Source organism: Pelobates fuscus, chromosome 7 (genome assembly GCF_036172605.1).
Source record: "Pelobates fuscus isolate aPelFus1 chromosome 7, aPelFus1.pri, whole genome shotgun sequence".
In the NCBI taxonomy this organism is placed as follows: domain Eukaryota; kingdom Metazoa; phylum Chordata; class Amphibia; order Anura; family Pelobatidae; genus Pelobates; species Pelobates fuscus.
The window spans coordinates 44544362-44570533 of record NC_086323.1 but is presented as its reverse complement, the minus strand read 5'-3'; the positions used below and the strand labels follow the sequence as shown (position 1 = coordinate 44570533).

Here is a 26172-nt window from a genome sequence, read left to right as displayed (position 1 = left end):
TTATTTTTTCACACGTCTCACATTCGGTTCCAAGAGCAGCCCACGTATTTTTGATATGTTTGCCGAGACGTTGTGTTGGATATTGCTTAACACCTGTAGATGCCCCACCATTATTCATTATCTGGATGACTTTCTTTCCATAGAAAGTAACCTCTTACCTCCCAGTAGCCTCCTGGCTACGACACGACTTTTTACACAACTAGGAGTCCCGATTTCACCTACTAAGACTGAAGGTCCCGATACGGTCATCAACTTCTTGGGGGTTGTGCTTGATTCTGTACACATGCAGGCTAGTCTCCCCAGGGAAAAGATCAAACGCATACTGGCCGCCATTGACCTTTACTTAACCGAACAGTCATGCAGCAAAAAGGAGTCACAATCCCTGTTGGGTTCCCTTAATTTTGCCATGAAAATTATTCCTCAAGGGCGGGCTTTTATATCCCGCCTGCTCTGTTTATTTCCTCGTTTTCAGACCGATTCCTCCCGTATAACGTTAGATGTGCATGCCACCGCTGACTTACGCATGTGGAGGGAGTTTTTACTGCACTGGAACGGACAGAGCATTTTCGTACCAGTATTATCAGATGAGTCTGTTTCTATTTGAACAGATGCTGCGGCCACTTCCGGTTTTGCCGCTATTTTTGGCAATGAATGGATGTGGGGCAACTGGCCAAAGGAAATTGCTGAGATTCCAGAATTCAAGGACACGTCTGCTTAATTTGAACTTTATCCCATTGTAGCAGCCGCGGTTAAATGGGGAGCTGTCTGGTCAGGGAAGTCGGTGCGGTGCTTCTCGGACAACATGGCAACATGCCATATTGTTAACAAGGGACGTTCCTCTTCCCTGGCCATCATGCGATTTATTAGGAATCTCACATGGCAAGCAGCGAAATAAATTTTTTTCCTGAATTGCATACATGTTCCTGGGGTTCTCAATGTTGCCGCTGACCATTTAACCCGATCTCGTTTTCAGGAGTTCCGGGCGGCCCTACCCACAGCGGCCTTAATACCCACTCCAGTACCACAGTGGCCGGAGATGGTGTTGGATTAAACAGATTACTCGCTCACGGATATCACCTCTCACAATTAGGGCTTTCTGTTAACACTAGAAAGGTTTATGGCAGGGCTTTTCATATGTTTAATAAATTTGTGATGGAACACAAAATTTCTGACAAATTTGCCATGAGCACAATGATTGCGTTTATTTCTTTTTGCCATCTTCACTTAAAACTATCCTTCAACACCATTAAATTATATTTCACTGGTATTCAACACCACATCCTCACCACATGGCCTGATAAACAACGTTTCCTGTCCTCTTATCAAGTAAAGTCCGTACTGAAAGGTATCAAGGACTCCACCCCGGCACCTACACCGTCCAGATTACCTATACACGATCTCCTATTTCAGTCACTGTCGAATCTTTTAGACACTTAACCTTTTGAGACTCGCACAAACCAGATCATTAAAACAGCCATCTACTTGGCATTCTATGGGTTCCTTCGGCCCAAAGAGTTTACCACCACTAATTATAACACCCCAAACTTCCTAGTTAAAACACACGACCACTATTCACTGTTCCTACACCATACAAAAACCAGTGTGAAGGGACAGACTGTCACTATTCCCTATTACCCTACTGACAATAAATGGTGCCCTGTGGTAGTCTTCGACCAGTACCTTTCTTCCATCTCAATGACACCACATCAACCACTACTGGCTTTATACGGTAAGACTCTGACGATCAGTAAGTTCATGCTCTATGTAAGAACATTGTTAATACGCTTGGGATTAAACCCGGCCAAATATTCTGGTCATTCATTTCGAATAGGAGCAGCTACTACCGCTTCAAAAAAGAATATCCTGGCACACATCATTAAAATTATGGGCCGCTGGAAGTCTACAGCTTACACCCGATACATTCCCCAGCCAGTTCAAGAAGTACGCCTAGTATTCAAGAATATGATTATGTAATAATATTATACTGTATTGTAGGCTGAATAAACTGGTTACATCTTTTTGCCCTCTTTTATTTTAAGGCCTACTGCGTCGTCAGTTACGGCACACCCCAACTGACTGTTCAGGTCTTGTTTGTTTAGGTTACTAAATCTACGGCTTTATGCCTTGACCACAAATGGAAGGCAGGGCCTGAAGTTGTGGGAGGGGCTTGGTTCCCCTTCTTAAGGAGATCCAGCCCTTCACTCACTACCGTCTCAGGTCTAGAGATTTGTCCCACCCACCACTCCTCCTTTTAATCATTTCTTGAGGTAGGCCCTTTTTTATTTTCAGGCCTACTGCGTCGTCCGTTACGGCACACCCCAACTGACTGTTCAGGTCTTTGTTTAGGTTACTAAATCTACGGCTTTATGCCTTGACCACAAATAAATAAATATATATATATATAGATAGATTGATTGATAGATAGAGAGAGAGACAATAGAAACTGTTTCTGGTGACCTTCATTAACAGGGTTGTACAAATGAGAACGGATACTACACCTACAACAGACACAAGGGTTCATTACAGTGAGAACAAAGACAAAATTGCAAATATATGATCTTTTTCATCTGTGTGTCCCCCTTGGGTTTCTTTTCCTACTTTTAATTTGTTTTGAAATCATTTAATTGATTAGAGAGTGTAGGCCAGCTGGTGGAAATTTAGAGTTGTCCTTTTCGTTCAATCTGCTGGGATTTTTCTGTATCTCTTTACCTGACCTAAGAAGAAGGCATGCTCATCACAGTGTCGGATACAGCATGTTAGATTGCCTTTTTTTGCAAAATCCTATTCTGTGTGCACATAGCAAAACATTTATTGGGTACAATGTGTTTTATAAAAATAAAGTATTTGTAATTAAAGTTTTGAACATATCTTGGAGTATTTTGTTTATTAATTGGTGTTAAGATAATCAAATGATAACATATGTATGTACACCCACCTATCCATAAACATGTTGAAATGTGCTGATTGACCCTGTTATCATAACTCATCTGGCAGTATTTTACCACATGCTGTCGAATGCCAATATCTGAGATATAAAATCATTGCTGTCACCTCCATACTGCTCTGGATAACAGAATTTTTCACACTCACAGTATATGTTCGACCGGCCCTACAGCAGGAGTTTAGAGTCAGAAGCTGACCGAGTGGGACTTCAGCTGGCTGCCAAGGTACCAAATGTCTCTTTTCAAACAGCATTTCATGAGATGTGATTTACTAATTAAAACACATGTTTAAAAAGCAAAATAGGTGTGAATCGTAATGTGTCTTCAAAGTGGGAAATCTGTTTAGTGGAAACCAAACATATGTCAGGTCAAAATATCTCCACCAGGGAATAATTGTGGCTGCACGGAGTGACTTCTCGTAAGTGCTCTTTTAAAGTCTCCTTTTCTGGTTCTTCATCTCCTCCACAATCCTTATCTGTTGGCGTTCTGTCCTCAGCCCCCTAAGGTTCTCAGTCTATGCTATCCCTCTTGGCTTTCAATCCCACTTCCATGCTGATAACATGTAAATCTCTCTTTCTCCATTCCTCTTAAATGATGTCTCAAAGTGCCTTTCTGCTATTCTAACCGGGTGGCATCTCGCTTCTTTAAACTCAATCTTTCCAAAACAGAACTTCTTATATTTACTCCTTCAAGCACTGCTACTCCCATGTTTATCTTCCTACAAGTCAATGGCACTATCATCTGCTCTACCTCAGAGTTCACTCCCTTGGTTTCGTTTTTATTTCAACCTCTTCTTCACCCCTCACATCCTGTCAATTGTCAAATTCTGTCACTTCCATCTCAAAAATATAGCTTGCGTCCCCCTCTACCTATGCACTCCCTGCTCACTCCTCTACAGTCTATAATGGATGATGCATTAAATTCATCTTCCTGTCCTCCCGCACCTCCCATAGCTCCCCCCTCTGTTAATCTGTACATTGGCTTCCTGTAAGGTATCGGTATTAATTTTAAATTCTGGTCATCGCTTACAAATCTCTTAACAAAACTGCGCCTTTATGCCTATTTTCAATAATTCACAGAATGTCCCATTCAGACTCCCACGCACTGAAAAAATCACTGAAAACTCACTTAAAAAAACAGCTTTCCACCCCCACATCTAACTAACCTACATCCTTTCCTGCAACTGCATCATCATACAAAAAAAAAAATAGCCTTCATTGTAAATACTTCTAGCAACCTAATTTTTTATTCCATACCCTTACCTCTTGTGCCATTGTACCCCACTCACCTTCTGTTCTAACTTGTCTTGTTGTAACTACTTGTTTGTTAGTGCACCTATTTACAGTGCTGCAGAATTTGTTAGTGCTTTATAAATAATAATAATTATTTAATGCTATGACCACAATACTCAAGTGAAATCTGCCAGATATAATGGATGTCCTGTTTGTATGTACAAACGTGTCTGCTCTCTGTCCTAGTGCTGGACCTAGCGGAGGCACATCTCGCAACAAAGCACAATGATGGGCTATGAGATGTGTTTTCTTTCATCCGAGAAATACCGGAACATGTCAAAAATATTATTAATATTTATATATCAACACTAGAGCATTAATCAGATATCATCCTGTTAGCATGGCTCGTCATAGACTAGCCTTTATTGTTGTCATGCTGGCAGCATTATATCTGCAAGATGATTGTGGTCCTGAAAACCCAGAATTCTTAGCACACCTGAGGCTAGCACTAGTGCATGACATATTTTAGACACACCTAAACCTTTCATATTTCTTGTTTTGCAAAGTCCTGAAATCTGTAATTTGTAACAGACATACTTAACTTTCTGCAAATCTGGATATTGTGCAGTAAATGGACAATTGCTCTGGTTGTGACATCATATAAGCAAGCGGTCTGAATGTATGAATTGACGCCACAGCCAGTTCCCTTGTATACAGAATTACCATAACTTTGTGCAGTTGGTATCAGGGCATTTTCTATCTATTGGCAAGCTTGAAAGAGCAACAGTCATTTTTCACCGTAACAATCCAGCTTTTTTTTTTTTTTTTTTTTTTACCCAAGTCTTTAGTGGGACGAAATGTTGTACCTGAAATAAGTAAAAAGACGCTTAACTATATACATACACTGAGAAGGTTGGGGCAACCATGTTGGCGTCTTCTTTCCATAATGCAGAACAAGTAGCCAGTATTCCTTAAGTTCACGTGCAACATATCTCCGTTTTTGTTTTCTAGACCTAATGCTGAGTTAGGGTCCACTTTCTGCATCGGTTGTCATTTTATGTTGTTCCAGAAAACCTTTAATTAAAAACAAAAACAAAAAAAACACTATAAATAAGTAAAATAACTAACTTTTATATTGCCCTACTTTGACATGTACCGCTTGCTGTTTAATTAGAAATGTCTGGTATATCGCAGGCGCATGAAATTCATTTAGCACTCTTAGGTTTAGTGTATTACGACTGTAATAATTGGTGCTGATTAAAATGCACCCCGCACATCTTGTTAAAACACCTGCCCTTCAACAAAGAACAGGTGAGAAGCGGCAGAGGATTGCATGATAATTTGTTAGCTCGACAGCCCGTTTGACTGGGATGATGATGTACAAACCACAGCACAGTAACCTTCTTTGTCTGAATCCTTGTAGACATGCAAATAGCTCGCCGTATTTTGAATAACAGATTTCATTCCCACGAGGCTCACCATATTCTATCAAATCATGCACTGCCTGTTGGAAGTCATTCTTGGAAATGTCAAGCCACGAGGTTGGGCATTGCAGGAGGCACATTTTATGATGGCAGCCCTGATGTAATCACTGTGTTTTTGCCTCCATCCGACATAACATTTGACAGAAGCACATTGCTGGAACGTACACTTATGTTACATGCTCAGACTCTTCATTTGAATGCCAGGCAAATCTCTTAAATTCATTTATAAAGAGTGCCACCTAGTGGTTATGTTTTGTACTTACATTTTTTTTTTTGTTGTGGCTCCGTAGAATTAACCCGTAGAACATGAGAAACACTCTATGTATTATGTTATTTTTAAAATAAATCAGTTATACAATTTACTATAATAAATACAGTATTGGTTAAAACCGATTTATAAAAAAAAAAAAAAAATCCTTTCTGTGTTTTGGTAATTGCATAATTTTGTCTCCATTGCCTAATTATAAAATACACTGTTTAGTAGATCTGCCTCTAATTTTTAATTGGGGATAAATCTAAAAGATCTCTTGTCTGAAGCATTCAGAAGCCCTTCCCTTCAAACCCTGCCCAGACCTTTTGTGGCTGTCCAATCACAGACTTCTCAATGCAGCTCAATTGCCTGCCTTTTGAATATAGCTCCACAAAGCTAAACAAACCAGGAAGTAACATGGACAGTAATCTGAATGACAGCAAGGGGGTGTAAAGAAGGTTCAATTATAAAAGTGTCAGTTTATATTGAAAACTGCATTTTTTTGGTAAAATTAAAAAAAGAGGACACATTTTTTCAGACTTAAAGCATTTCAGCAAGCTAAAGTCCTTTTAAGGGTCCAGATTGTCCCTTTAATAAGAATCGCTGTCAGCAGCAAAGTTTATCTAATCTGCTTCAGTATAATTTCCTTTGTTTTTAATATTTTTTTCCTGAGTGCTGTAGTTTTCACAAAATTCATGAGGAAAGGTATGGCTTAAAACTTTGATTTTAATATTTTTGGATAAGCTTTACAAATGATTTAGTGTTTTTGGATATATAAATATTTAATAAAATGTTATACAAAAATCTGCACAGCAGTCAAGCCATAAGACTTGCTTTTTCCACAGAAATCACAAATTTGCAATGATGTTACTACACCTGTAAAGGATTCTGGGTGGGTATATGCAAATGAGTTCAACATAGAATAGCATTTTTGCCTCATTCCATTTTAAACATGGATTCCTTTGAGTCTGTGTTGGCTGTATACAACAGCTTTGAAACACAACTTAGGAGAAGATGCAAAGCCAGTGAACCACTCATGGACAGCTGTTTCATTGTTAATGCAAATCATCAGCACGAGGTTGGTTACTGGCTAGCTAGTTGAGGCTTGGAGGTATTCCAAACCAGTCAAGAGATGTACAGAGACAAAGTAGGGACAACTTTGTTTTTCTCCTCAGCCTGACTTTCTTTAAAACAAAGCGGCATGGCATCCGTCATCAGTGAGGGCTGCGGGAAAGTACAGCAATGACGTTGGTGCTGAAGAGGACCCTCCCAAAATGGAGGCGTCCGTGAGGGACAGATTCGGGTAAGTAAACTCGCCTTTATCTGCCCGACCACCAGCGATGATGTCACAGTTGGCGGACGTTGCAAATTCAAGTACCCAAACGACGACAGTATCCCTTTAAAGCAAGTTTCAGTTTCCATTGCCAATCAAATTTACTCACAATCCATCGACATGACAGGGCCGATTTAAACAAGGCACGACAGGTTAATTTTAAATATTTTTTATTAACCAGTATTTTTGCAGGTGATATTGCTAGCACAGTATATAGATTGTGTGTGTGTATATATGTGTTTGTGTTTGTGTGTGTGTGTGTGTGTATATATATATATATATATATATATATATATATATATATATATATACTTTTTATGGTTTTAAATTCAGGTTAATTTGACATTCATTCACAATGCAGAAAGTGCGTATTGACACAAGGTCGCAGGATGAAGTGTGAATTGGTTTGTCCCATTAAGTATAAAATATATTCCTTTCATATATAGTCTTCAGACTCTGTTGCACTCAGTAGTAACGTAGGCCATGATCTCACACTTAAATGTATTTCTTACATTTACTTTATACCATAGATTTATCCAAGATAAATAGTTTGCCATGGGAACTGGGAACTAGTGAGCAAGGACTCACATGTAAAGTATTAATGTAAATGTCATATCTGTGATTTTACAGAAGACATCTACAATGTTCTCGTACATTCTCAATGAATTAATCCATAACAGATTAAAAATGGGTATACATAATATGATTTACTGGCGTGTTTTATTTATTGTATTTAAAAATTACATAATCACAATCGTTATATTTCTACCAAATCACATGAAGCCTTCACTAAGACCAAGAGTGACCAAAAGGTAAATTTACAACTCCTTAAGGCTGACAAAGCGTTATGGGAATTGTAATTATCTAGCATATGGGGGCCCATATTTTGGCCTGACAATGAACCATAAAGTAAATAAAGAGTATGATCAGGGGTTCCAAAAAAATAAAAAAAAATCCCAAGATCATGGGGAGGATATCTCAGAGTCTTAATCCAAGTTAATCTTAAAACATACTTTATTGATTGCAAAAATACACTAAAATAATAAACAAACAAATGTTAATCACTCTAAAGAAAAAAAGCAAAACCATGAGTTACCTAGAGGGGAGCTGAAACAGCTCAAGATTGCCTTATCAAATTGTGAGAAGGAACAGTAAAGCGTAATTGAGACCTTAGAAGGGGGTACAAATGCCTGTAACCAGTCCTAACTAGATGTAGGATACAATATCCACAAATGAACAGTTACAAATTTACCACTTGAAGGTTCGAAGCTAACTGTGATTACAAAATAACTGCAGAGTCTGAGATACAATACCTTGAGAGTCAAACCTCTAAAGCTAAATAAATTGCAGAGAGGTGGACTCTAATAATGTCTATCTAACAGGGATTAATCACCTTAACTACTTTCTCCTTGTTAATAATAGTCTAGAGATGGTAGCTGCAAGCTCTATCGTCTCAAAAATAAATAAAAAATTGAGTAAACTAGCAAACTCACTCTATAGATATAATTATAAAAAAAGAAATAGGATGACCCCCTCCTATAACTGTGTAGAAAAAAAAGTCTAAACTAGACAGTCTACATCCTTCTCGGCCACTCGCAATTATTAAATGCCCCTTCGGTGGGCTCTACTAGCAGTCTTTATTCCACCATAAATTCCTAATTCAGCTGGCAAGTAAACCCCCAAAACAAAAAATCGTGCTCAACTTAAAAGTGCAGTGTGCAAAATAAAGAAACCATAACGCCTAACGCATTTCGGCGCTGCTCAACTCCTTTATCAAAGAAGGAATGTGTACCTTTCTCTAAAACAAAAGTGATACCATTTGTCATCTTTGTGTTTACAACTGGAGAGTCAAACTAAAATGAAGAAATTGGAATAAAGAAAATCATCATCTGACTTTGCACAAATTCATATATTTATTTATTTTTGGTCAGTTCTCTAAACCACTGAAAGGTGCTTATTTATATGAATACATTTATCTCTAATCTACTTTTTTACAGCGCGTAGAGAAATGGCTTTGACTTGGCTGCAGTTAATTGAAGTGTTACTATAAATACATAGTGGCTCCAGTCTGCTCAGTAGGATGCAGAACAGGTAGATTCACTAGACACTAATAAACTCTGAAGCCTTATAATGATGGATGCGCAGACACTGGTCATAATAGGTTCACTCAGATTCCTCTGTCACTGTTGTCTAACCTGCTCACGCAGGCAGAAAATGTGTACAATTTGTTGCATACAAAATATCTACCAATGAATTAACAACAACAATGTGGTGGGCAAACAGTTGTGTAAATTGTGTGCTCAAAAAATAAAAATGAATATACTTATGCAGCTGGGATTTCCATTTCTGAAGCAGGAACATAAAGCCAGATAAAAAACAAAACTATACTGAAAGTGTGTGTAATATAATTATTACCTGCGAATAGTGGTGATGGGGGTAACTTACAAACTACCAAGTAGAAGATCTGCTCTGATTTTGCACACTGCTGTTATCTTAATAGAATCTCAAGGTAAAGGTGAGTTCTTTGAAATTCTTAAGGAATATATACACAGGGTATCTGTAGTATAGGCCAGTGTTTAGCAACGTTTTACAGAGTGGTACCCCTGCAGGTCTAAAAAAATTCTTCTGCCTTGAGAAGGTATATTATATTTATTTATATTCCAAATGAAATGTGTAGACACATAATTCTATATTGGAGAACAAGCCTGGTTAAAGGAAGTATAGAATATTTTTTAAAATAAATATAACATAATGTGAATATTGTGTATGTAAGGAGGTGTGAATGAACTATTAATTTGAAATATAAAAGTCACAAAATGAAAATATAATACACACTTAATAGTTACAAACAGAGGACACTGACACACATTTACACAGAGAGGACACAGACAATGTTACACACCGAGGACACTGAAACAGAGACACACATTTACACACATACTGACAGACATACTCACAGACATATGCACTCACAACTTATTATGTAGTGGCCTATATGGGCAGAGTTTAAAACGGAACTGTCATCCCCATCCCACCCCAGAAAATTAGTATTGTATAAAAAATACTCATTGTGACTGTGTTATGATTTCACTGAAATTCCAAACCAGTCAAGAGATATACAGAGACAAAGAAAGCCTGACTTTCTTTGGCACAAGGCCGCGTGGCAGAAGACCTCAGTGAGGGCTGCAGGGAATAAGCTGTGGGAAAGTACAGCAATGATGTTGGTGCAGAAGAGGATCTTCCCAAGATGAAGGTGTGTGCGCGAGGGACAGATTCAGGTAAGTAAACTCACCCACCATGGCCACCAGACCACCAGCGAGGATGCCACTGTTCGTGGACTTTGCAAATTTAACAAAGCCCCTAAACGATGACGGTGTCTCTTTAAAGCAAGTTTCAGTTTCCATTGCCAATCAAATTTGTTCATAATCAATCGGCATGACAGGGCCGCTTTAAACAAGGCACGACAGGTTAATTTTAAATAATTAATTTAATGAGTATTTTTGCTTGTGATATTGCTAGCCTAGTATATAGATTTTGTGTGTATGTGTGTGTGTGTGTATATATATATATATATATATATATATATATAATGTGTGTGTGTATGTATATATATATATATATGTATATATATGTGTGTGTGTATATACACACACTCACAAATTATTACATTTGAAATATTTTTAAGTCCACCCAGCCTTCCTACCTTTGGGACAGCTGGAGTGGATCTTTTCCCTGGGGTACATTGTGTAGCAATTCCCTAGGGTCTAGAGTGGCTGCTGTCATCTTTACGGTCTTCTTGGTCTGCTCCCTCACCCGCTGTGTGATGTTATAACCCGGATCCCTGCATCAACGCGGGGGAGCTGTGCTGAAAGAGCACAGAGATCAGTGCTCCCTTGCCGCCCGCCTTCATTCTCCCCTCCGGACACAGCAAATTTGGGCAGAGTAGGCACCTGATGTCTGGGTAAACAGGTACTTACTCTGCCTAGCGCACATTTGCCGCCCACTGCTTGTGGTGCACAAACTCCTTGGGGTATGTGTGGCGGAACCAACCTCGCCACTACTTCGAAGTAGTCGAAGTGGCCGCCATTACGCAGTTGAACACGTGGCGGCGGCCATTTTAGTCCAGTCCAACGCAGTGACCTGTACCTTCCCCTACCCTTCGACACTGCGGCTGGAGACTAAGTCCAGCTCGAAGATTCGAACACACGTTCGAACGGGACTTTGTCATTCTGGGTGTAAAATAGACCTCTGGTAGACAATATAACACCACGGGAACACAACCCCGGTTTCACTTCGACAGAAGTCGAAGTGCGTTCGACGATTCGAACGCCGCCTTCGGATGGGACTTTGTTATTTTCAAGGCAGAAATAGACCGACCACACAGCCTGAATCTGTGGAACTGTTTTGGGCATGCAAACAGGCGTGCGGTCGGTCCAAAGAGACTTTTTAAGATTTCTGGAACCACTGGATGGATTTTCACGAATTTTGAATATGTTGTTCCACAAGTTGTGTTGTTCATAAAAATGTAAGTTTTATTCCTGTGTGATGAAAAATCTGAAAGTTATAAAAAATTCTAAGTTTTTAGCTTGGAGATAATTGAGTAGATACTGTAAGAAACTCACTTATCTCCCAAGCAGAGGGGAGGGAATATGTGGGATGTAACCGTTATCTGGTTGGTGAATGCCTAATTGCCTGTGGGCGTCTCCCCCTGCAGGGGAGCACTGCATAAAAGCAGAGTACCTGCCATTAAACATGAGTTCTTCTTTACCCTCAATTTGGAGTGCCATCTCTTATTGGGGGAATCTGCTACAAGGGATTGCTATGCATATTCCCTTGCTGAATCACTGTTAAGCTCTTGTTCTGCTGGTTCCTGTTTTGCTCTCTGGAGGAGTCTACGGTGGTTATGGTGTCTGCTGCAGTGCTTGAAGTCCTCAGGAAACGCTAGGAGCATCCTTCAACAGGGGTGCCCGTCGATCCGTTACAGTGTGCGTATCACAGGTTTAGAACTTGTGGTGTAGATTACTAAGAGGATGTTAAAATTTATTTGGTAAATAAAAGCCTTGTACTTAAAGGGACATTGCAGGCACCAATAGATCTACATTTGATAGATTTTGAACGTATCAATATGCTGTATTTTTTTGCAAGTTCGAATCCTTATTGTTTTTGCATTAAAAACAATATATTTTGTAGAATGCTGCATATAAGCGCATGCTGCACATATGTGAAGAAAAATTCTTACAGAATATCAGCTGATCTCTTCCATGACAACAGTCCAGCATTATATCTTTAAGTATTGTCCGTATAATCTTGCTCAGCTTTGAGAACTTAAAGGAACACTATATCGTTAGTTATACAAAACTAATGCTATAGTGTTCCTGTCCTTATTACTATGGCCCCCCCACCAGTGTACAAAGGGTTAGAAATCCTTTTTAAACTTGCCTCTTTCCACAGTGCTGGCTCAATCATTGCTTTCCTATGGATTTTGAAGTTGTTGCTTTGTATGAGAATGTCAAAAGTCATTTCACCGAGTTAAACTCCGTTAAAATCCAGGAAGCGCCTCTAGTGGCTGTCTGGTAGAAAGCCGCTAGAGGTCTTAACCCTGCAATATTAACATTGTGGTTTCTCTGAAACTGGAGTGTTTTAAACTGCAGGGTTAAGGGTGCAACGGCACTTCACCCAAACTACTTCATTGAGATAAAGTAGTATGGGTGCCTATATTGACCCTTTAAAGTGGCACGGTCAAGATAAAGGTTTTGCTTTTAAATTAATCCCTTTTTGTCTTTTTCTTTTTCTTAATTTACCTTAGTTTTTTTAATAGGGACAAAACATTTTCATTTCTGGACGTTTTTATTGTTGTTTTTTTTTTCATTTCTTACACAATGGATTGAGCTTAAGTAAAGTTCCATTGCATATGCTAATTTACCCACAATCTATCAGTCCAACGAATCTCACAGAAGTAAAAGACAAAAATAAGCGCTCTCTTTCTGTAAATGAGCTGCAATTCACCAACAAGGTGTTCCCCCAAACCTTGTGAAACAAGACAAATATTACAAAATAAAAAGGTGAACAGCGCTAACGATAAAGAAGGTACCTACGTAATAAGGAATACTGGCCAGTGGTGTAGCTTAAAAGAAAAAACAAAATATATTGATAGTGCAGTATGTCATAACAATAAAGTGAACAATAAAGGAATATTAAATCCACACTCACACTTTACAGAGCTTTACAAGCTCTATTTCAAGGGCCTGGACGGAATAATCCCTGTCTAAGGATTTCTTGATACGAGGTGTTCCTGGTAGGCTTATAGATGTAAGCATTCGTGATATGAAAAACAGATAGAATACACCATGTGGTATAGTATGTAGGTATAAATTTGGCCCAAAAATAAATTATCCTACTTACATATACTAGAGCAAGGACCTGCTCTAGTAAAACAGCTTCAGGTGGAATAATCCCCACCTAGGGATATGATGGACCCAAATGTAGCAGCAGCAAGATGATAAATAGGAAGTAGGACAAAAAAAGGTGACTGGGTGTATATAAAATGTATATATACTTTATTACAACAAATATTTAAAAGTGAAAATACAAACTTTAAAAAACAGTCAGGGTAAAAAAGTCCAAGTTCTTCCTCACTTGGCGCGTTTCATCGAGGCTTTCTCAAAAGTGAATGCTTGCTGTACGGGGTCCTTGAGGTTATATACCTTCTATGATTGTGAAAATCGATTCCGATGTGTGTAGATCGTCATTTCCGGTTTTGTTGCGATGACGCGAGCGGAAGTCCTCCGGGCGCAATTTTGAATATGGGCAATTGTCCGAGAATGCCCAAAAGAGGGCTCAATAATATATAAATTGGAAAATACATATTTATTAAGCATATCAACATAAATAATCATCTAGTATATACAAAACTATATACTTAAATATGATATATGGAGACAAAGAATATATAAATTGGAAAAATGGAATCTCACAGAAGAGCAAACTGCAGACATCATGAAGATAGGAGAAGAAAATGGTGGTGCCCAGGTATTGAGATCTGGCGAAAGGAAGAATAGATTAAGCAAAATAAAGGCAAATCGCAATGGGAAGAGTGTAACCATTATGGTACAAGTGGTGTAAGGAAAGGAAAATACATGACAATGCTGCTTTTATTTGTTTCTTGGTAAATGGAAGATTCTGTGATTATGGAAGAGTGTACAGAGTGTCCTCACTTACCGACCGAGTTCCGTTCTTACGACCCTGTCGTAAAACAGCAAGCATGCGCAAGGGAGCCGGTCTACTTTCGGAGGAATACTTAAATCCCTGCACTAGAGCTGGTCGCAAGCGTGAGCCGTCATAAAACAGGTTGGTCATTACGTGAGGGCCACCTGTCTTTGAGTTTTAAATTACATACTCAATCTGTGGAAAATAGGGTTTTATATATAAGCAGACCTGTAGCATTTACATCACTATGTAACAGGAGACTGCAGCTGATATTAAGAGTGCTGTTTTCAAGGACTGTTAACAAACGTAAACAAAATGATTTGTAAAGTTTGCATTCGGGTAGAACAGTTTGATGTTAGCTACATGCATTTTTTTGTAATTTATTTTTATTATTGGCCAGTGGTTCTTGTAACTTGTGTAACACTGGATGTGTAACCGGCTCATTGCACAGGGATCTGTCTAGCACAAAAAGCGTTCAAGCTGTTTAGCTAACGAGTAGCTTGCATTACCAGAGAAAACAGGCCATAATGTTTAATAGACCTCGGCTGCTCTGGCGTGTAAACCTCTTGGGAGACAGGATGTCATCCTTCCAAATGTGCCCTTTGCATTCGCTTCCTGACTTGCTTTGTGCCACAGAAGAAGCATTGGGCATTTGTAGGTGGGTGAATGAGCCTGTAGCTGCTATTCATCTGTACCTGTGCCATCAGAGCTCCTCTTATTGCAATGCCGGGGAAGCGATCCTTAAATGACCCACTTAGCTCAATCACTCCGAAAATCCATTTTAAAACTCACTTATCTTCTAATAGTCCTATTTAATGCGAATAATGTATGCTAGTATTTAAGAATTCTAGATGCATGTTCTGTTACGGAGACTGTCTAATGCTGAGTTGTGGCCCTCTGTTTTCCCTGCAGTGTTTTATTTTTATTTTTATTTTTTTAATTAAGTACATGTTATTTTTGTTTTGGTTTTTATTCCACACAAATCTAGAAACAGAAGGAAATAAAAGTGTGGATTAGGCTATTGGATAAGGCGAGCCCGATTAATCCAGGCTTCAGTTTCAATGTACAAAATCTATACTCTTGGAGTTTTTCAGCACATCTGTTAACCCCCTCACCTATCTATACACCCTTAATGCATGCTCTTGGTTTTGTGCTTTAATGTAAAGTCTGTTTTTAGGATTCTAAAAAAATCAGGAGACTACTTTCCCTTAAATTTGTGCAGAAAAAATGATTGAAGCGTGTAGGCTTGACAGCCCTCTGTATCAAAAAAATGGGGTGCTTAAAAAACAAACAAACAAAAAAAGCCACCAACAATGTTATGGGCAACTAAGGAAGTAGTAGCTACTAAGGCAAACAGAGAAATGGCAAATATTTTTATATTTCCAAATCTAAATTCCACTCGTTCCACCCCAAGCCCACCCACACACACACAAGCACTCAAATTTTCTATTTGAAATAGAATTGGAATGATTGAAAAGCCCTTTTTTAAAAATGTATTTCCTTTTTTTTTCCTTCTTTTTTTTTTGAATATTTGCCAGACATGTTTTTTTTTTTTTTGTATACGTCTGAATTTTAATAATTAGTATGTGATTCACGTACGTAGCTTTGGGCTGCGTTTCCCAAAATACTGCCCGAGGCACTTCTTTTGTACATAATCAAATGTAGCATCAAAATCCGATTGCTCAGTGAATCCTTGTAGGAAACACAATACAATTGCAAAGTAGTTTAATTGTGTGGGTTTTTTTTTCTCCTTGATGGCCTATTACTGCTTTTTAATCTGCCTTTTGCAGACACGGAACTGGCAAAGGTTTAAAGGGCAAATTTAGTAAGCACCAGCTTGGAGAGATTTTACCTTCTCTGGAGCCAGTTCATCTACATATCAGCATTGGCGTTTTTACCAACGCATTCATTTTTTATTTTTTTTTATTGCTAAAAGGGACACTCAAGGCACGTAATGTTCAAATCTGTATCAGAGCATCTTACAGGCCGTCTCCTGCCTCCACAAGGGAGTAGTTGAAGTTGTTAAAGGCCCCAGACTGTTTGTTTCTTGCAGTGGCTACATATTGCCATTATATAAAAAAATCTAAGAGAAAATAAAATCAATGATACGTGTATATGTTGCGTGTGTGGTCTATATGTGTATGCTGTAACTGTGTGCAAGCATTGATCAGTGTCAATATTTTTTAACTGTCAGAAAATTATATATGTGTGTGATTTATGTTGAAAGTGCAATTGTATTGTGTGTTCTGTGTCTCTAAATGGGTTTATGTGCGTGATATGAGCCGGTAAGGGGACGGAGAGAGGCAGGGGAAATTTAAAAAACAAACTAACATATGGTATAGGGGAGAGAGGGAAGACAAACGCGTTGCCTTGCATACTTTGCCTGCAATGGAGATGCTGATTACATCTGTTGCCAGCACACTTGGTGCCCTACAACAGACAGAATCTTTGCACAGCATTGACCTTAGAATTGCACTGAATTGTGTGCCAGGGTATAAACTAGCCCCCTAGAACAGGAATTAAATGCAGCCATGCTCTATTAAATACAACCAGAAAACAAGGAGCGGAGACTGAATCTCTTCTCTTCATCTGGATGCCAGGACATCAAATCCAGGAGAAAGATAAGAAAAGCTAGAGTTAGTTTGAATCTAGAGGTCTTGGTGAAATAATTAAAAAGCAAGTAGCTGTGACACTGTCAGACCTTCCGGCATCCGTACTCCGGGGACTTCCGGGTAGACGGAGCGCGGCCACTCCCCCTCCTCTGACGCGGTCACTCCCAGGATACAAAGGGAGACCGCGGCAACACCTCAGTGCTGGATCAATTTGAAAGCCTCCCGCGAAAACTTCAAAGCTAAGTGTATCTGTGTTTACCTCTCCTGTGTATCGGACCCGGACTGTTTATCGTATACCTGCCTTCTCCTCTCCTCGACCACGGACTTGCCTTTGGATACTCTTTTGTCTGCAGCCAACTTAATCCTCTCTGAGAAACATCTCTCATCAAACCGGATTACCAACCCTACAAAGCTAAGTAGAACTCTTCTGCCTAAACAGGAGTATTGTTATCCTGCATCTCTGCTTACCTTCTTTTGCTTCAACCTAACTAATTGTTCTGCTGCCATTTAACAATTCTACATTGGAATCTCATCTCTGTTCAGACTAAAACATTGCCTCACCCTAATCTTCTCTGCAAATCCTGCTGCTGCTTAATTTTCTGACAAGGAATTAAAGAGACAGTTCAACTTGAATTTTACTTTATTTCAATTATAACAATTTAATAAACAATTTCAGTTATCTACAGTTGTGATCCATATTGCCAATAAGTGACCATTACAGATTGATCCAGCCCTCTTAATGGATCCAGTAGATCTCACTTCTGAAATCACAAGATTGAACCAAAGAGTGGATACGCTTACTCAAGGCATGCAAGACCTACAGGTCACCAATGAACGAATCCTTACTTATGTAAGGGACTTACAAACACACACTCCTCATACCGTTACACACTCGGCTAGTGATCCTGCTGTTTCCAACCCCGAAAAGTTTTCTGGAGACAGGTCCCAATACCGAGAATTTATCAATTCTTGCAAATTGTTGATTGCCTTGAAACCTAGATCATATCCCACCGAAAGATCTAAGGTTTGTTCTGTTATTTCATTTTTAAGAGGCGAACCCATGGCCTGGGCTCATTACTTCCTGGAGAATGATGACCCCATATTGGATTCCCTGGATGAATTCTTCGAAGCCATGTCTCTCCTTTACGAGGACCCTAATAAACAAGAAACTGCAGACTTAACCATTAGAACACTGCAGCAAAGAAACAGGCCTGTCGAGGATTATATTGCTGAATTCAAACGATGGGCACCAGAAACCCAGTGGAATGACATAACTCTATGTAACCAGTTCCGTATTGGGTTATCTGAAGCTGTCAAGGATGAGCTCTCCAGGACAGAACTACCTACTACACTGAATACTCTTATCCAATTGTCAATCAGCATTGACAGACGACTTAGGGAAAGAAAAGCTGAGAAGTCACTCACTAGCTCCCTATGGAAAAAACCCTTCACTTCTTCACGAGCACCAGAGAAACCTGTAACTCCCACAGAACCTATGGAAATAGGGGTTTTGAGAAGTCCTCTTACTCCAGAAGAGAGAACCAGAAGAAGACAAATGAACCTCTGCATGTACTGTGCTTCACAAGAACATGTGGTCCCAGAATGTCCTCTATTGAAACGTCCTAGAGGCGGTAAGCATGGTTCTACTACGAATGTAATGAGTGTACTTCCTCCTAAAACTACCTCTCATCTCTCCTCTGTTTCTCTCATATTACAGTGGGACAAAGAAAGGATTACCACTGATGCCATTATCGATTCCGGTGCTAATGGGGTTTTCCTGGACTCATCCTTTGTTACAAAAAATAAAATTCCTTGTGTTCAAAAACGTAATTCCGTCTCTGTCAGAGTTATTGATGGCTCCTTAATATCCTCGGGGCCCATTCGTTCTGAAACTATCCCTTTAAGAACTACTACCAATCATATCCATTCTGAATTTCTTGTTTTTGATGTTATAAATTCTCCTCTTTATCCAATTATATTAGGAATCGACTGGTTGCGGACTCACAACCCATATATTACATGGGCTCCTTTCTCTCTCACCTTTAACTCTGCATATTGTAAGGGAACATGTCTACAACACATCCCCATTCTACAAGTTACTGAAGAAACCCCCATACCTTCCATCTATTCTGAGTTCGCCGATGTATTCAGTAAAAAGGAAGCGGAGACACTTCCTCCTCATCGACCTTATGATTGTCCGATTGACCTTGTTCCTGGTGCTCCTATCCCTTTTGGACACATTTACCCTCTCTCTGAATCAGAGTTAAAAACCCTCAAAGAATACCTGGATGAGAACCTCCGTAAAGGGTTCATTAGACCTTCCTGTTCACCAGCCGCTTCCAGCATGTTTTTCGTAAGGAACAAGGATCAGACTATACGCCCAATCATCGACTACAGGTCATTAAATAAAATAACTATCAAGAATCGTTACCCTCTTCCCCTGATCAATGAGTTGATCGAAAGATTAAGAACAGCTACAATCTACACTAAACTTGACCTCCGTGGGGCATATAACCTTGTTAGAATCAAGGCCAATGATGAATGGAAAACGGCGTTCAGGACCCGATATGGCCTTTACGAATATCTTGTCATGCCCTTCGGGCTCTGTAACGCCCCTGCAACCTTTCAGCATTTCATAAACGATATCTTCAGAGATCTCCTAGATGTTTGTGTCATCATCTACTTAGATGATATTCTCATCTACTCCAACAACCTTGAGGAACACAGAAAACATGTGAGATGGGTATTATCCAGATTAAGAACACACAAATTATATGCTAAACCTGAAAAATTTATTTTTGAAGTCAATGAAATCACTTTTTTGGGATACGTTATCTCCCCTCATTCCATAAGTATGGATACCTCAAAAATAGATTGCATTGTCAATTGGTCTACTCCTGCTAATATTAAGGACTTACAACGTTTTTTGGGATTTGCCAACTTCTACAGGAAGTTCATTAAAAATTACTCCAATGTAGCTCATCCGCTTAACCTGCTCAATAGCAGTAAACGTTCCTTTGCTTGGAACGAAGAGGCTCAAGCAGCCTTTGATGAATTAAAACGGAGATTTACAAGTGCTCCCATTCTCCAACTCCCTAATCCTGATTTTCTCTACGTCATGGAAACAGATGCTTCTGACACAGCTATCGGGGCTGTCCTTTCTCAGCAACGATCGCCTCAAGATCCTCTCCATCCAGTGGCTTTTTTTTCACGATCTATGTCTCCTGCTGAACGAAATTATCCTATAGGAGAAAAAGAATTGTTAAGTATTAAAGCAGCATTCGAAAACTGGCGACACATACTTGAAGACTCACGCACTCCTGTAATTGTTTACACTGACCACAGGAACCTTGAATATCTTCATTCGAACAAAACTCTCTCTGCCAGACAAGTAAGATGGAATCTTTTCTTTGCCCGATTCAATTTTCAAATTATTTACAGACCTGGATCCAGAAACAAAAAAGCAGATGCTCTGTCCAGAATCCAACAAGATCTTCCTGTGATTGGAACTCCCCCACCTAAAATCATAGGTATCATTTCGTCATTAATAGATGATATTAAACATCTTAAAGAAGAAGATCTTGAGCTTCCCAAACAAAAGAAACTATCAAAAAAGGACGGTCTCTACTACTTCAAAAACAGGTTATACATTCCTCCCTTGTTTAGGAATAAAATTCTCACCTTAATACATGATTCCCCTCTGGCTGGTCATCCGGGTACAAGGAAAACACTGGAGCTGTCTAAAAGATATTACTGGTGGCCTCGCCAGGACAGAACCATAGAATCTTATGTCAAAACCTGTCCAACCTGTCTGAGATCAAAATCTGACCATCATCCACCATTCGGTCAACTATTAAGCCTACCGATCCCAGAAAGACCTTGGCAGTCCATTTCAATGGATTTCTTGGTGGAACTCCCTCCTTCGCAACATCATAACACCATTCTAGTAGTGGTAGACCGTTTCACCAAAATGTCTCATTTCATTCCTTTAAAGAAATTACCCTCTTCATCTGAGCTTGCAAAAATATTCATCGACAACATAGTGAAACTCCATGGACTTCCTGAAGAAATCATTTCAGACAGGGGAACTCAGTTCACCTCCAAGTTCTGGAATGAGATGTGTTCCTCTCTCAGTATTCAACGTAAATTGTCTTCAGCCTATCATCCCCAAACCAACGGACAAACAGAGAGAGTTAACCAGTGTGTTGAACAATACTTGAGGTGTTATTGCTCTCACTTACAAGACGATTGGATCACATGGTTACCTATGGCAGAATTCTCATATAACAACTCTGTACACGCTAGCAGTAAAATGACTCCATTCTTTTCAAATTACGGATTCCATCCCTCTTCGATTCCTGATCAGGGACTCCCTTCTTCTAATCCATACGTCTCCAACCACAACGCTTTCATGTCTGCCCTCTTCCTCAAGTTGCGTGATAACCTCAAAAATGCATCATCTGCTCAGAAAAAGTTTTTCGATACTGGCAGACGACCTTCCCCTGCTTACAACGTTGGTGATCTCGTATGGCTCTCTTCAAAGAACATTGTCACAAACCGTCCCTCAAAGAAACTGAGTTCTCTCTTCCTTGGCCCTTTTCGTATATTGTCTCTTATCAACGAAAACGTGGTCAGATTGAAACTTCCACCTACCATGAAACTTCATCCTGTCTTCCATGTGTCTCTGCTTAAACCACACCGCTCCGACCCTTTTCTAAGGGAGGCTCTTACCACTCCTGATCCCCTTCTGGTACAAGGTGAGGAAGAATACGAGGTCCAGAGGATCCTGGATTCGCGAATCCATCGTGGTTCCTTACAGTATCTTATCCGGTGGAAAGGCTACGGAGTTGACGAGGATTCCTGGGTGTCGTCCTCCGCGGTGCATGCTCGTCGACTCATCAACGCGTTCCATGCTCGCTACCCTTCCAGACCTCGTTGACAGCATCCGGTGGCTGCTTCTTATGGGGGGGGTTCTGTCAGACCTTCCGGCATCCGTACTCCGGGGACTTCCGGGTAGACGGAGCGCGGCCACTCCCCCTCCTCTGACGCGGTCACTCCCAGGATACAAAGGGAGACCGCGGCAACACCTCAGTGCTGGATCAATTTGAAAGCCTCCCGCGAAAACTTCAAAGCTAAGTGTATCTGTGTTTACCTCTCCTGTGTATCGGACCCGGACTGTTTATCGTATACCTGCCTTCTCCTCTCCTCGACCACGGACTTGCCTTTGGATACTCTTTTGTCTGCAGCCAACTTAATCCTCTCTGAGAAACATCTCTCATCAAACCGGATTACCAACCCTACAAAGCTAAGTAGAACTCTTCTGCCTAAACAGGAGTATTGTTATCCTGCATCTCTGCTTACCTTCTTTTGCTTCAACCTAACTAATTGTTCTGCTGCCATTTAACAATTCTACATTGGAATCTCATCTCTGTTCAGACTAAAACATTGCCTCACCCTAATCTTCTCTGCAAATCCTGCTGCTGCTTAATTTTCTGACAAGGAATTAAAGAGACAGTTCAACTTGAATTTTACTTTATTTCAATTATAACAATTTAATAAACAATTTCAGTTATCTACAGTTGTGATCCATATTGCCAATAAGTGACCATTACAGACACTAGTGAAGAAGGGGTACCAGTAATGCAGGATTGAAACGCTTCACTTTAGGCAATTGACTTACAAAATAACCAAGTATTTGTCTTAGGGTGCTCTGGGGTTTTAAAGGCCTTTTGTGATGCAAGTACCTCCCATGTTTCCTAGGAGGTGACGCAGGTGGAATAAAAATCAGTCCGTAATAAACCAGCTTTCTCACATCAATATACGTACATGGTCCGTGATGTTGGAAAGATTTGGCCAACATGGCGTGACGTTCGTCATCAAAGATGACAAGTCATCCAATTTTGGATCCAGCATGGTTATCACACAATATTTCAATTTGCCTGGCCACCTCAAGGATGTCAAGGAAAATGTAAGAGGAGTCATGACACTAACTCTGTGACTCTGCATTGAGTAAGGGAGAGGTATGTAGTTTCTATCCTTAGAGGATTAGAATAGTATTTTTGTTTTTACTTTTCAGTGATTGTATTCCCTAGAGAAAACATGCATATTTTCTTTGGGGATATAAGAAAAGAACAAAAAAACAAAAAAGAAACACTCTTGCAAAAGCTTCAGCCTTTGCAAGGAAGCCCCTATTTCCCAGGTACAGACTTTTAGTCTATGCTAGGGAAATGACCAGTCAGAGGCTTCTCATCGAGAAGCTTCTCTGCTCGAGTGCACCCAATTATATAAGACTTCTACTGAAATCTGCACTTTTATAAACTGTCAGAACTGACAGACTCCAGACACATGAAGCAATTCAGCAAGCTGAAGCTGAGTGTTCCGTTAAACCCACTTGTCCACAACGAGGTAGGGGTCCAGGAAACGGGAACTGAGAAGTTGACTGGTATATTGATATCGCTGATTTAGTGAACTCATTTGGTCAATCAGAAAATCCAGACATGCGTGCATTCAACTGGTGACTATAAACATGTACTCTTTCAACAAGGAAAAAAAATGTTTTTTATTTTTGATACACAAAGTGTTGTAAATCGTTAGTTTATCTTTATCAAACAGATATTTATTTCATATGTTTTAGTCGCAGAGAGAAACTTTTCATGGCTCTCTCAAATAATTGCTAATCTAATTTCTTTCCGAATCTGCCCTGACATTGGTCTATAATTTTAATTATTATTTTGCACTTTTTATTAGCCAAAAAATGCTATATATCAAATATATTTTTTAAATAGGCCTGAGAAGGTAAGAATAATACTGTCAAGTAGACATTAATCCAAGATGATCACAATAGCACAGTAATCTTTGTATCTCACATGAGCTGTCCCGGGAACTATTTAGCAAGCTTTATTAAGCTATGAGGACTGCTTATAAAAATCAGACAAAGATCTAGGGACGGATTTGCAAACAACAAAGATAATGCCATACTGAGATGCATTGCATATCATCTGAACCTGTCAAGTTGGATTATAAAATCCATTTTTCCTGTTTTCCCTGTCACAGTGGGATATGATTTAGTGAGTTGCTTTTTAACCTGGAAACCAGGTCATCTGTTTCTCTCACCCAAAAGCTAATGGTAGTTACGAAGTTACCATAAAGACAGCTCTTTGTATAGTATATGTCTAATTTCTGAACAGATTTTCTTAATGCTTATATCTGCTGGTGGAAAATTGGTAACAATCTGGACCCTTCACTAAAATAAGGACTTTTTATTCAAAGCTATAAAGATAAAAAAAAATTTGTTATAGATTGTAAATGTAGCTCACATGTAAACTGCTGAAAGTACACTAATGTTTGCAGGCCTGCGTTGACGTCAGAGCAAGTTCTGTCTTCTGGAAGCAAATGGAGTTTTCCGAGAACTTTGGAGGACTACCTCGAACACCAGAATGGCTTTCTACGCATCCAGCTCATGAAAACCGTGCTGACCAGCTGGACAGGCTCATGCCAGAGGTAAGTGGAATTCTGCACCCCTGAGTCATTTTGCACCACCAGCGGCCTCTGTAAACACTCTTATTCTACAGATTGGCCCAACCAACTACTTCAGGATTTTATCAAAATTGTGATATTTAAAGGAAATAGCCAAGTATTGTTTTTTTCTTCTTCTCATGAACATGGCATTCCCAGCACTGCCCTGCATTCCCAGCACTGCCATAGGTTCAACGAGCAACTGATTATTTAGATCTGGGAAAAAAAAAAAAAAAAAAAATATATATATATATATACCACGTGGTTGTATCATCAAGCGCCTCTGACGCATCTACTACTGTATGCATTTTCCTGGGAAAAATATATACAAGATATGAAGCTTCCGTAACACTAGAGGACCAGCAATGTAATAACTCCATCATAACAAGCCACACTTTTAAATATCCTGCATCAACATGGAACGTGGATTGTGGTCCTTATAGGGGATACTTTATGAAGTCCCAGTCAGCTCGCTATAAGTTATATGTAAGTGACCTCAATGTCTCGCTGCCCTGATGCCCTACATATTGTTGTTAACATGGAAGGCCACGCCGCAGTCTGAGCATTGATATTCATCTAATCCACAAAGTGATTCTGAACAAAATTGTATTGTAAAATTGTCAGTGGAGCTTCCCAATGTTAAGTTGTTTTATTTTTTGTTTCTCAAATATGCATAAAGTCTGTCAGTTGTTCTTCTTTCCATGCGCCTGCTGGAAAAAAAAAAAAGAAATATATATAAAACAATTTGCTTTTAATTTAGCATTGAAAATCAGATGGCTAGCACAACAAAACAAGTACAGTTTCCAGCTGTAAACACACAGGACACCTACCTACAGATGCTTTTAGTGTTGTTCCTGCAGTCAAACTGGCGCACAGGTTCTGTAGGCACGGTGCCATCCACACAGATCGGTGCCCACGTGCAGCCAGCCAAAATTCCATGTTTGCTCGGCTAATGTATCTAAGGGCATCATTCCCAACTGTTAATGAGAGCTGCTTGTCCTATTATCTTTCCTCACACAGAAGGAAAATATATGCTTTTTTAATCACTTAAAATATTGTTTTCAGATTTCTTATCTCAAAGGTATTACAGTTTGTGATATTTTTTTGCTCCATTTGCAAAAATACTTTGAAAGAAGTTACAAAGGTTTAGAAATGAGCAACCAATCAAGGAAAGGCTGTCAATGGCATGCTGGGAGTGATGTTCATACTAGTTCTTACTAGAGGCAGATAATGTGTGTGAAAGTGTCTCTCACAGTGAATGAGTGAAGTGCTTATTTTTCAGCTCCGTAAATGTGAAAAGTGTGCTCTTAAAAATGTCTTGAACTTAAAATATATTTTGGCAGTGAAAGTGCAAAAAAATTAATTATAATAATAATGAAAAAAAGGTTTCTGCCCTAGATCACACATTACATACTGTGAGATTTGTATATAAAATATGCATACAAACATATAACAATGACTTTGGGGTGCAATTTATAGATGCAATAATAATCCTGTGGCTGTAGTCGTAAATATGAGTACAACATATAATTATGCATATATTACATAGATTAATAATCAGTGGCTTACAAGAAGGTGGTGAAAAACTGCATACCTGT

The 26172-nt window shown here is 39.4% G+C and overlaps 1 protein-coding gene across 1 annotated transcript in view; it reads left to right on the top strand.

Moving 5' to 3' along the window:
- Positions 1-26172, top strand: part of OMA1 (OMA1 zinc metallopeptidase) — a 92854-nt gene that overhangs the window by 36478 nt on the left and 30204 nt on the right. The window contains exons 7-8 of the mRNA XM_063427231.1: positions 3093-3167; positions 24410-24559. Of these exons, the coding sequence (XP_063283301.1) occupies positions 3093-3167; positions 24410-24559 (225 nt within the window). The remainder of the gene's footprint in view (positions 1-3092; positions 3168-24409; positions 24560-26172) is intronic.